At 35.9% G+C, this 12,277-nt stretch overlaps 1 protein-coding gene and 1 long non-coding RNA gene across 2 annotated transcripts in view; both read right to left on the bottom strand.

Annotated features, from left to right (window-relative positions):
• The window catches only part of LOC137072760 (complement C3-like), a 67,060-nt gene extending 59,680 nt beyond the window's left edge, over positions 1 to 7,380 (bottom strand). The window contains exons 1-10 of the mRNA XM_067440685.1: positions 7,227 to 7,380; positions 6,956 to 7,151; positions 6,708 to 6,876; positions 6,346 to 6,419; positions 5,630 to 5,718; positions 5,043 to 5,125; positions 4,857 to 4,944; positions 1,081 to 1,183; positions 840 to 960; positions 649 to 764 (exon numbers count right to left, since the gene is read on the bottom strand). Of these exons, the coding sequence (XP_067296786.1) occupies positions 649 to 764; positions 840 to 960; positions 1,081 to 1,183; positions 4,857 to 4,944; positions 5,043 to 5,125; positions 5,630 to 5,718; positions 6,346 to 6,419; positions 6,708 to 6,876; positions 6,956 to 7,151; positions 7,227 to 7,297 (1,110 nt within the window). The 5' untranslated portion in view covers positions 7,298 to 7,380. The remainder of the gene's footprint in view (positions 1 to 648; positions 765 to 839; positions 961 to 1,080; positions 1,184 to 4,856; positions 4,945 to 5,042; positions 5,126 to 5,629; positions 5,719 to 6,345; positions 6,420 to 6,707; positions 6,877 to 6,955; positions 7,152 to 7,226) is intronic.
• Positions 7,381 to 8,874: 1,494 nt separating this feature from the next.
• Positions 8,875 to 11,791, bottom strand: LOC137072762 (uncharacterized). Its single transcript, XR_010904675.1, has 4 exons — positions 10,938 to 11,791; positions 10,511 to 10,657; positions 10,245 to 10,298; positions 8,875 to 9,355 (listed from the first exon to the last, which is right to left on the bottom strand). It is a non-coding gene; the product is annotated as an uncharacterized lncRNA (long non-coding RNA).
• Between the last annotated feature and the right edge of the window lie 486 nt (positions 11,792 to 12,277).

Below are 12,277 nucleotides of genomic sequence, written 5' to 3'. Positions count from 1 at the left end.
ACAAGATAATAAAGGCTATAAACAAATTACTATTGTGCCAAATAAGAACTCAAAAACCAACATCAGATGCTCACTTTCTGATGATTTAGTTATCATCAACTGACAACACCTGATGTCACTTTAGCTTTGCTTTCTCAGCCTCAACTCTTGTGTTTCACACACACAGTTACAGCAGCCTAAGAAACACTAACACACACACACAGGGACCAAGAGCCCAACTAAAGCAAACGCTTCCCCCCACAATGGTGACATCAAATGAACCATAAATCCTCAACATTTAAATATCTGTTAATTTTGATAAACTCACATTGTCTGTGAGTTGCTTTGCAATTACAAATAGAACATATGTCCACAATGAGCAGATTTGAACTAGTGTTTAACCTTGAGGTCCATGAGGGTCTATATCAGACGTGCAGATCACGTCCAAAACAGACGTCATAAAAACTTTCATTCTGACTCCTCAGTGGACGTCTTTTCAATGTCTGCCTCTAGTGGCAAAGACGTTGAAAAGACGTCTTTTGGACATAATTTTGCTTAGTGGGAAACACCACAAAAGGAAAGACAAAACTATTGCAACATGCGTTTCATGCAGACTTTAGATGTTCTTGATATTGTCATATCACACACTTTGTAATGAGTGTTTTATACCGAGACTCTGAAGGGCATCCCAGGTTTGAAGTAGTGTGGTGTTTTTTTGAAGTGGATGGTGTACGGTGACGTCACAATCTGAATGCCTCTCCTTTCTGCTTTCACCATTTCACTGCCTGAAACACACACACACACACTCTTATATATAAATCACATGTGCATACAGATGTACAGTATCTGTTGAGTCTTACCACTTTCTGTTAGAAGACTGACTGAAACATAGATTGATTGTCCGACCAGCTGGTTAATGTCTCTAAAGGTCTTAGTGATCATCTCTCTGGTCAGTTCTGCAATACCTTCTCCTTTAGTTATCTATTTATGTATGAGAAAGACAACATCAGTCTAGAAGATGAGGTTAAATCTTTTAAGTCGTCCTTTAAGTGAGGAAAAATGAGATTGATCCCAACTTGTAAACTCTTTAATTTCTCTCACCTGAACCTTTTGAAGAGAGGAAGTAATACTTGTTTTCTTCTCACCGTCCATCACACCAAACACCACAAACGCATTTCCTTCCACCTTCTGTCCAAACAGGTAGCTATAAAAGCACATACAATTTCTGCTGTAAAAACTGAACAGTGAAGATGACTGTCCCTGATCCACACCCACTTTCAACACATAAGAAAAGCATCCTCTCCGCGCTGTCCACACAGATTTTGATAGTTGAACAGTTAAATAAAACTAAAACCAGTTGTGTGCCAAAGAAGAAGGCTGATTGGTAATGTGGGTGCAGATGCGAGATATCACAAATATTAATGTAGGTTATAATCAACTGCCTTTAGAGAAGAAAACCCTTTCTACACAGCAAAAACTCCAGTGTTAAATTAACTCTCTACAGAGTTTATTTGGCTCCACACTCAAGAGTGTTAAAAGTAACTCTGAAGAAGTGTTAAAGATAATGAGAGAAATTAAGAGATTAATTAAGTGATGATTGACCATTAGTGATGAACACCTGATGATAACAAGCAGAATCACTGAAGGAAAGAGTCACCATTTTTAAGTCACCATTATGGAGATCAGTGTTTGCTTTAGTTGGTCTCTTTACTTTATAACATTAGTTTTTGCCTGGCTGATTTAAAGCAGCCATACAAGTGCAGAGAAAATGTGACCAAGTGTTGATGGTTATGTTTTGACATAATCATCATGAGCTGAATCACTGATGTCATTTAGAGCCTAATCTTTGAGTTAGGTTTACTTTATTGATTATAGCAGCTCTGTGATCCTACAGCATAAGTTCTGATGTTTACAATATAATCAGAGGAATTTAAAAAAAATATTCTGGTCTTAAAAAAAAAGGTTTGAATATCTGTCATTCAGCCACACAGAGACATCAATAATCAGCGTATGAATCTCAACAATGGTGGCCATCTAAAAGCTTTTGCAGTGCATTCTGGGTGCACCAATCAAAACTCACCCATGGCTCCCAGCATGCATTGCAGCATGCATAAATTATAAGATGAACTGATTTAGTGATTTCTTTCTATTCCCACCATTTTCTTTTCTTTTTGCTGTTTTGTGTGACTTTTCAGTAGCTTGTTTTGTGATGTTCAGAGTTGATCTGTGTATCTGATATGCTGTTTGTCACCATTGTTGAGATTCATACACTGATTATTGATGTCTGTGAGTGTCTAACGCAACAAAGTAGTTTGAAATCTTTTTTGTGCAGAATCTCATCCTATTAACTTCACAGAGCTTTTGTAAGTAATAATGTAAAATCAACACATGACCCATATAGCTAGAAAAATGTCTCAGAATCATATTAATAGTTGATCCAGTCACCAAATGATGTTTATGAATGATTAACTCCTGAACAGATTTTCTCTGTGCTTTCTTTCCCAAAATGTGTGTTCCAAACACACAGCGAAAGCAGCCAGAAAAAATAACTAATGTTAAAAAGCCAAGGGTCAAGGGCCCAACTAAAGCAAACACTGATCTCCATAATGGTGACTTACAAATGGTGACTCTTTCCTTCAGTGATTCTGCTTGTTATCATCAGGTGTTCATCACTAATGGTCAATCATCACTTAATTAATCTCTTAATTATCTCATTACCTTTAACACTTCTTCAGAGTTACTTTTAACACTCTTGAGTGTGGAGCCAAATAATCTCTGAGGAGAGTTAATTTAACACTGGAGTTTTTGCTGTGTAGTCTCTGTCCATTGCTTAGTCAGGTTGTTTGATGAGAGAGAGATTATTAAACACTTTAAAGGGATATTTCACCCAAAAATAAAAATGTGATGTTTATCTGCTTACCCCACAAATTATGATTTTTAACTCAAACCATTGCAGTCTGCCAGTCGTATAATGCATGTCAGTGGTAACAGATGAGAGTATAAGAACTATGAGAGTAAAAACAAACAAAAATACGAATCGATATTAAACCCAGTGGCTCGTGGCGACACATTCCCACATAGCAACATTGTGTCTGCCCAGATCTGGCCCTCATCTGGCACATGTGGAATACGGATCTGGCCCACATGCTAAGATGAATGACGGCCCTTGAGTGGCCCACTCCTGTTTGCCAGATCTGGGCCACAAGCAGGCCATAACAATGCCACATGTCAGCCAAGAGCAAAGAAATAAACCAGAACTGGACCTTATCTGAGTCACAAAATCTGTGTATAATAAATATGGAGTCATCGCAGACTTAATAAGCCTGTTAACAAGAAGAATAACTGAAGGAAAGTAGAGGGCAGAAAAAGAGACGAGCAGAAACACAAGAACTACAACTGACTTCAGCCACAGCTTTAGATGAAATCAACTGAAGATAAAAGAAGACATTAAATCTCTGAAGATCTCAGCAGAGGATTAAACAACTCCACAAACAGCATTACCAGCTTCACACATTACTAACCAGACTGACTTTATTTCTGTCAGACGACTACAGAAGCTCTTATTGAGAATTAACAGAGGTTTAGATGTTGATGATTTATTGAAAATAATGAAGTCACCATTATGGTGATCAGTGTTTGCCAAACTGATGAAATCACGTGACATCGGTGACCTAGATCTTTGATTGATTCACTGATTCATTTAACCATTTGATTCTTTTTGGAGGCACACGGAGGAGAAGACAATGCTGAATAAAATCGTAGTTTTTGAAATTTATGGACCAAAATATATTTCCGATGCTTCAAGAGACTCTAATCAACCAACTGATGTCTCATATGGACTACTTTGATGATGTTTTTATTAGCTTTCTGGACAAGGACAGTAAAGTGTCCATTGACCGCAATATGCTCTGGGACTAAAATATCTTAAACTGTGTGTGAAGATTACCGAAGGTCTTACGGGTGAGGAACGACATTAGGGTGAGGAGTTAATGACATCAATTTCATTTTTGGGTGAACTAACCTTTTAATGGCGTCGCTTGCAAATCGCAACAGCACGAATTACGTGACCAGCAACATGTTTCTGCTTCAAATACTGTCTGTAGTTAGCAGTGTGTGGTGTTTTCAGACATTTTTTTTAATTAAATTGCATTTGTCAGTTCCGCACTCGTATTCTGCCTGACAAAATAAAAAGCTTGCACTGAAGGTGGAGTGGTTTGACCAATCAGATGAAAGGGTGTTTCGGTGCCGCCCACGTGTGGAAACAAAATATCGAACCCATAAACTGATTTGTAAACCACAAATGAAAAAAACAAATCGAGCCAAAATCGAATTTTTCGTTTTTAAACTAATAAACAAATAAACACGCTGATTTATCTTTTCTCGTTATTCCATTCCAAACAGGAAATTAAATGATCAGATGATACACAGACCCTTTTCTTAGTCCTGCGCTGCTACCGCTGTACGGATTCCTAACGCGTTTATTGCAGCTACATTTAATATTTTATTAATCAAACAACCAGACTAATGGACACAATCTGTCCTAGAGCAGAGCCTAGGCAGGACTTCCACCTCTCACTGAGGAAAAAAAAGGAGAAGAAATTCAAGCTGAATTCTTGTTTTTATTTTGGTTTAATTATAATATTTTTTTAAAAACAACAAAAAGAAAGTTTTTTTGTTTTTTAATACCCGTTTCTAAAAGGAAAATCAAATGGCCAAAAGATATACTGACCGACTGACAACAGCTGAAACAATATTCATATGACAAGTGAAATAGAGAATAACCACAAATGAGATAAATAAAATACATAAATAAATAATAATATATATATATATATCTTTTGAACAATCTTTTGTAATCAGAACAAATGTTTTCTTACTTGGCTTCAATGTCGACTGTTAGACTCTGATCACTCACGTAGAAGAATAATCGACGGGGTTTTAATTTCACTTCAAAATTTGGAGGCACTATAAAGCAAACCAGATGAAAGACACAAATAAATAAATACATGATTTTAGTTATCATTGTACTTATACAACATACAGTGTGTTAAAACACATCTTACCATATTCTTTGACCTCAAAGTCAGCAGTAAACGTCTTCTGAGGAGAGTTTGTGTACCGAGTGACCACCTTCCACATCCCGGTACTGAAACAAAACACTTTAATCATAAATAATCATTACAACAGATCAGGGCAATCTTATGACACAGATCACATCTATGAGTATTAGCTGTGCTGTGTGTAGATCAATTCAAGAGTTGTTATCCTGAGATAGACAACACGAATCATTAAATAAAGTTCACTCAGGTTGAGCACCCACATAGCAACATTGTGTCATTCTGCTTGTTAAAAGGGTTCATAAGGCTGAAATGACTCCATATTTATTATCCACAGATTTTGTGGCTCAGATAAGGTCCTGTTCTGGTTTATTTCTTTGCTCTTGGCTGACACGTGGCATTGTTATGGCCTGTTATGGCCTGCTTGTGGCCCAGATCTGGCAAACAGGAGTGGGCCCCTCAAGGGCCGTCATTCATCGCAGCATGTGGGCCAGATCCGTATTCCACATGTGCCAGATGAGGGCCAGATCTGGGCCAACACAATGTTGCTATGTGGGCAGTTTCAGTCATCAGTGTTTCACACACAAACATACCTGGCAATCTCAGGAATGGCGTATCTTCCGGACTTCATCCCTCTGTCTGCAATTATCTTCTCTGATGAAACTGTGATGCCCTGTGGATTCTAACGAAACACAGAAATCAGCATCAACACAGAGTTTAAAGAGATCAGTGCAATGATGCTCATTAGAGCTGAAATATAGTGTGTGTGTGTGTGTGTGTGTGTGTGTGTGTGTGTGTGTGTGTGTGTGTGTGTGTGTGTGTGTGTGTGTGTGTGTGTGTGTGTGTGTGTGTGTGTGTGTGTGTGTGTGTGTGTGTGTGTGTGTGTGCGCGCAACAATGATCATTGAGAATCATTGAAAAATATAGTGATATAATAAAAAATATAATATGCAATGTATGCCATGAAAAAAAAACAAAGCAAACATGACGCATGTAAACCTGTAAAAGATATCGTCATCCATTTATAAATGCCAGAGATTCATGCTGCCGAGCTGGCAGAGAGTCTCTTTCTTACATATTCAAACTAATTCTGTGAAAATGAGAGCTGTAATCAATTTGGGAAAAGATTTATACTTAGAATGAGACTGCATGAAATTTAGAACAATAATACATATTTCAGATGTAATTATTCTCCAGTCTCTCTTTCCCTCTGTGTGTGTGTGTGTGTGTGTGTGTGTGTGTGTGTGTGTGTGTGTGTGTGTGTGTGTGTGTGTGTGTGTTTGTGTGTGTGTGTGTGTGTGTGTGTGTACATTGATCTCCACAGTGACTTCAGACTGACTGTGTGGTTTCATGTTGGGCGCCAGGGAGAAAATCCTGTAATAAACTGAAAAAGAAAACTGAAATATGAGTTCAGATTGTTTGGTTTCCTCAGATTCAAAAACTGATAAAAGCAGCAGTCAGTTTAATGATTAATTATGTTTCTTTAAAAAAAACTAGTTTTTGTGTGGAGGATCATAAATAACGGATAACTCACCAATGTTCCTCAACAAAATTTGCAACATAATTTATTTTTAATTTTGAAAGTTTAATAATAAACAGATTTATGTAATGCTGATGTAACATGTTTAAAATTCACTGTTATATTTGTCATGTTTTAAGCACTGAATCGTACCTGTGCTAGCAGGCGTGTAGATGGGCTTGTCTGTCTGAACAAATATATATCCAGACTGGAAAGAGACCATGACCACTTTCTCCAGAGTGTGGGATGGAAATTGAGCTTGTAGATACACATACTGCTTCTCCAGAGGATCATCAGAGAAGAGTTTCTGATCATCAGGGATCTAAAGAACATAATCAGCCTGAATTATATCTGATAATAAACTAATGAGAATCACTGCCCTGTAATTCTGAAGCTCTCACCTGTATATCTGTAAGGATCTGGAAATTGTTGTCTGCCGTCAGTCTCACTGATTTGAACAGTATCTCCACGTCTTTCTTTGGGAAGTTCTTTACTGAGATTCTTACATTTAGGTTTCCTCCAGAGTAATCCTGAGCCTCCACAAACACGTTCTCTGAGGAACCCACTCTCAGCAAATTAGGAGCTGACAGAACAAACCTGAGGAGATCAAATCAAATCTTAAAAACAGATCTATTAGTAAGTCTATGAACAAACGGTGTGTTTAATACTCACAGCGGGTCACACAGTGTGAGGAGGGGTGAGGAGAGAAGAACAACAGTCACACACACCAGCTTCACGTCCATCCTGTCTGTGTGTGTCTCTTCCTGTAAGTGTCTGTGAACCTGCAGAAGCTCAGGTTTATACCCGCCCTGTGACCCTCAGAGTCCAAACTGCTATCTCTCTCTGTGTTTGCATTTGTATTTGAAATCAGTAACAGAAATAACAGAAATTTAGAAATAAACTCCCCTTCAGTTCACCGGTGTACAGTACAAGTCAAGCCACAGGTATTTATATACAGAACTGGTAAGACTTTACAATAACAGGACATGAATAATCATGTATTAATACATGAACTAATAGTTAATTCAACATGAACTCATGATTAGTTAAGATGTGAACTAATCATGAATAAATGAGGAGCTACACAGCAAAAACTCCAGTGTTAAATTAACTCTCCTCAGAGTTTATTTGGCTCCACACTCAAGAGTGTTCAAAGTAACTCTGAAGAAGTGTTAAAGGTAATGAGATAATTAAGAGATTAATTAAGTGATGATTGGCCATTAGTGATGAACACCTGATGATAACAAGCAGAATCACTGAAGGAAAGAGTCACCATTGTTAAGTCACCATTATGGAGATCAGTGTTTGCTTTAGTTGGGCTCTAACTAATGAACTGTAATAAGTTAATGTCCGTGTGACCCATTTGTATCATAAATAGTGGTCTAATATCAAAGCTGGAGTCTTTAATCTTTTTAATTATACTAAATCTGTCCAGATCAAGAGTTAATTAAACACTGGGGTTTTTGCTGTATAGTGTCTGACGTTTTAATGAGCAGTGAATGTTGAATTACAGTAATCTGGGGCCGTCTGTGATCCTTGACCCTAAAGGGGGTTTAAGTAAAAACAGTCATGGAGAATCCACTGCCAACTGATCAGTAAATCTCTCGACCTCTCAAAGATCAACAGAGCGGCTGCCAATTTACCAAAGGTTGAATTTACACAGTCAGTTTCTGGAGGTCATTTACGGGAAATCTGAATTTAACTCTTCAAATCAAATAAAATCCACATGATATACAAAACTGCACTAAATTTAACTGACAGCTCTGTTTCAGATGGAGTTTTTGATTCTGAGATTTAATTATTATCATTATTATCATTTCAAAGACTTATATTTGATTTATAAATTATATAAAAATACAAAACTACTACACTATCTACGTCACTCACAGTCTCATGCCGGAAGAGGGCGGAGCTGATTTATCTTCGTATACATTGCTCTATTTGGAGCGTTTCAAGCCCAAAGTTTAAACAATGTTAATAATGTCAAGTATTTAATTAATAAGTTCTAATTGAAGATAGATAGAGAGATGATAGACTAGATAGATACACTTTCACTCATAGTTAAATCATATAAATATGTTTTAAAATAAACAATACTGCATATCAATACAAAATAAAATAATTTACATTAAAAAAAATTTATAAAAAAAACATTGTAACGTTTTTAAAGTAAAAAGTTGCTATTATTATTATTTTTTATTTATATTATGTCTTAAATATTATATTAGATAAACTGAACACAAAGCTTAACACACAAAAAAGGAAAACAAAGATTGAGCATTTGAACATTTATTTTTATGACACAATTATTATTATTTTTTTACTCAAGCATCTCAGAATAAACCTTTTTTTTCATAGTACATAATATACATTACACAATTCTAAACTGTTATGCATGATTTAGATTAATCAAACCCCAAAACACACAGACATTTTTTTAATTTTATTAAATGTTCTTTAAAAATCCCCTTAAGTAACAAAGGCATCAAATACAATGTCAAATACAAATACATCAAATACACAATCAGACCAAGGGAAATAAATTGAACTAAGTTAAGTTATTGCACAGCAGGTACATGACAAATTAAATCTAAAATAAATGTAACCTCTATAAACACTGACAACTGTCTCTTTGGCCAGTTGTCGGTCAACCATTCAGCCTGTGAAAGTTGAAGGGCTTTTTCCCAGTCTTACACTTTCAAATGTCAGAAATCAGGGCTCTTCCACTAAACTGTTGAACACTTTTGGTTGTTCCACAGTCTTTCCACTGCAGTGCAGAGGTCTTCTGTGATCCGTGGCTCCTTCATGAGACAAGGGTACAAACAAATAGGATGAAATGTTGGAAGTGTTTTAACAATATCGTGTGTTGAAGTCAGGATGTGCATGTATAATAAAGTTGTGAAATTCTATATTTCTATATTTCTGACATAAATTATACCCTGTCACAATCAAATTATTAAACCATTTTCAGTTCAAAATGTATACAGAAATCAAGGCAAGCTCTTCATAGGGCTTCTCACACTGAGCTTATCGTCATTCTAAACACACTTTTAACCTCGGGTAAAGTAACATTTCACACTTTGGACAGTCACTGAAACACTGTGTATTCTATATAAATAATAAAGTCAGCATTCAAGAGGAAAAACATCAAATGCAAACAGAAAACGCAATTGCAGCGAAGAAGAGACCATTTAAATTATTGTATAGTCTGAAATGTCCATTCAGGATAAACTTGTAATACACGGACATGCAAAGCTTGAGCATTTATGAAAACATATTGTGTGCAGGGCAGTGTTTGTCAGTGACCCTGATACTGCACATATGTTATCCCATGGTTTATTAAAGTACAGTGTGGAACGGCAGTGTATGAATACCCAGGATTAATTGTTCATCTTGAGTAAATGATGATCAGTGTGAAACATGAAGCAAGATAACCCAGGATTCTGTATACCCGGAGTTTACTATTTCAAGTCTGAAAAGCCCTCATGTTTTTTATCCTAATGAAGGGAAGCTTGTATTTAAAAAAAGTTTTACCTTTCCCTTCTTTTTCTTACCATCCAACTGTTGTGCAACAGTCTAAAACAATCAAACATTATAGAATAGAACTAGAACATTCCTGGAAAAGGACATATAACAACGTACTATCTGTATACGTAGCTTATGTCTTTATTAGAGCCTTTTAAAACTAACCATGTTTTTGATCAGCTTCCATTGTCCTGGAGTGACATTCTGATTGTCAATTTACTGCAACAAAATCAAACAGATATATATAATGCTTGGTTGTGTAATTTAATTTTAATAGGACACATTCAAACACATGAAATAGTGTTTGTATTTTGTTAGCTTAAGCAATATATATATATATATATATATACACACACTAATTAAAAAGGGACAACAAATAAATACTATTTCTTGCCACTGTGTATAAACAAAATAACTCAAAATCTTCATACCTCCATGGACAGCTGCTTTTTGAAGTGAATTTGAAGGTGTACTGTGCCATCTGGTCAGTTTAAAACACTGGGCAGTAGAAACTGTTGCAGAATGTCTTGCATTGATGTACATGAAGTAAAGCTGATCCTCTCCAAATCGTAATACCTCTATAAATTAGTGGGAAAAACACATAAAACACTGGTCAGTATCAGATAAAAGCAAATTAAAAATACGGCGCCAGCAACAAAGTCAATCACACACAATTATGTTACTTAAAGCAAGACCATATCAACAGACGCGATAGACATGATCGTAAAGCAGAGCACATTAGAAAAAAATAGAGCCACGTTCTGTATAAAGTGTTAATACAACAACGATGGATCCACTACACAACACATATAAACTTGATAAGATAGATTAAAACCACAACACAAAACAGCTGTTTACCGTGTCCTCTTCTTCCGCCATGCTGATTGTTTAGTTTTCGTTAACTCCGCCCACTTCCGGCATGAGACTGTGGCGTGGCGCTGTTGTTCTCGGACAGTTGTGAGTGACGTAGATGGGTTCTGCGGTTCTGCAGTTGGTTATTATTGCTGGCAGCTGTGGTTGCCAGCAATGTACTGTTAATTTACAGCCCTCTACTGTTTATATACAGCTCTCCTTTTTACAGTATGTTACCGTAGTAATACCATGAAAGGTACACTGTAAACAAATGCTGTAAAAAAAAACGGCCACATTTTGACAGTAAAATGCTGTTTTCCATTAAAACAGTAATATACTGTAGAAAACAATGCATTCTGGGTAATATTTGTCATTGTCGAGAAAATAGCCAACAGTAATATACTGTGAATTAACACGCTTAAAGTCGACACTCAGAGGCTGTGCTCAAAATCACTCCCTATCCCCTTATTCACTATTCCCTACACTAGTTCACTGATATAGACCACTCGACAGAGAGAGAGGAAAGAAGAGAGTGAGTTCAGACACTGATGAACACCTGCTGTTATCACTGAAGGAAAGAGAAACATCAACAGAAGAAAGATTATTTCATCAACTGAAGATAAAAGAAGACATTACATCTCTGAAGATCTCATCAGAGGATTAAACAACTCCACAAACAGCATTACCAGCTTCACACATTACTAACCAGACTGACTTTATTTCTGTCAGACACTGTAAAAAATGATCGTGATTTTAACGGTCAAAGGTTGTACACAAAGGGTTTGGTTAACACAAAGTTTCCTTACTATATACGGTGAATAACTGCAATAGATCTAACCTTATGCCCGTGAAATTTACAGAAAAACAATGTAAAATCCCAAAAGAAAATTATAGAAAACCCAAAAGCATATATATTTTTTGTTTGAATCACAGTGACATTTTGTAAACTAATAAACAGAATATTTTGTTATATTTACAACATGTGATTATAATAACATTTTATTTGATAAAACTACAAATATTGGTATTAAAAACCTGTACGTTTTTTTGAGAAAATACTGTAAAAACTAGTTTGTTAATTTGACATGCAAATATTGTTGACAATTACAATTTTTTGTTAATCTTAAAGTCACTTTACACGTTTATGCATTTAAAAAATGTCTAAACATGTATTTGTATTGCATATAAATGTTCCATGCATTTGGATTATGTAATTTTAACAAACAAATTAATCAACTTACAAAGAATCACTATCTAAGAATCAGTAATAAAAATCTTATTTGTAAATCATTTATAAATGAAACGTTAAATGAACACTTCCTAGTGTTCATGTGTGTGCTCACTAA

This window comes from Pseudorasbora parva, chromosome 4 (assembly GCF_024679245.1).
Source record: "Pseudorasbora parva isolate DD20220531a chromosome 4, ASM2467924v1, whole genome shotgun sequence".
Lineage (NCBI taxonomy): Eukaryota > Metazoa > Chordata > Actinopteri > Cypriniformes > Gobionidae > Pseudorasbora > Pseudorasbora parva.
Note: the sequence above shows the minus strand (reverse complement) of the source record. Positions and strands in the feature narration are given on the sequence as shown.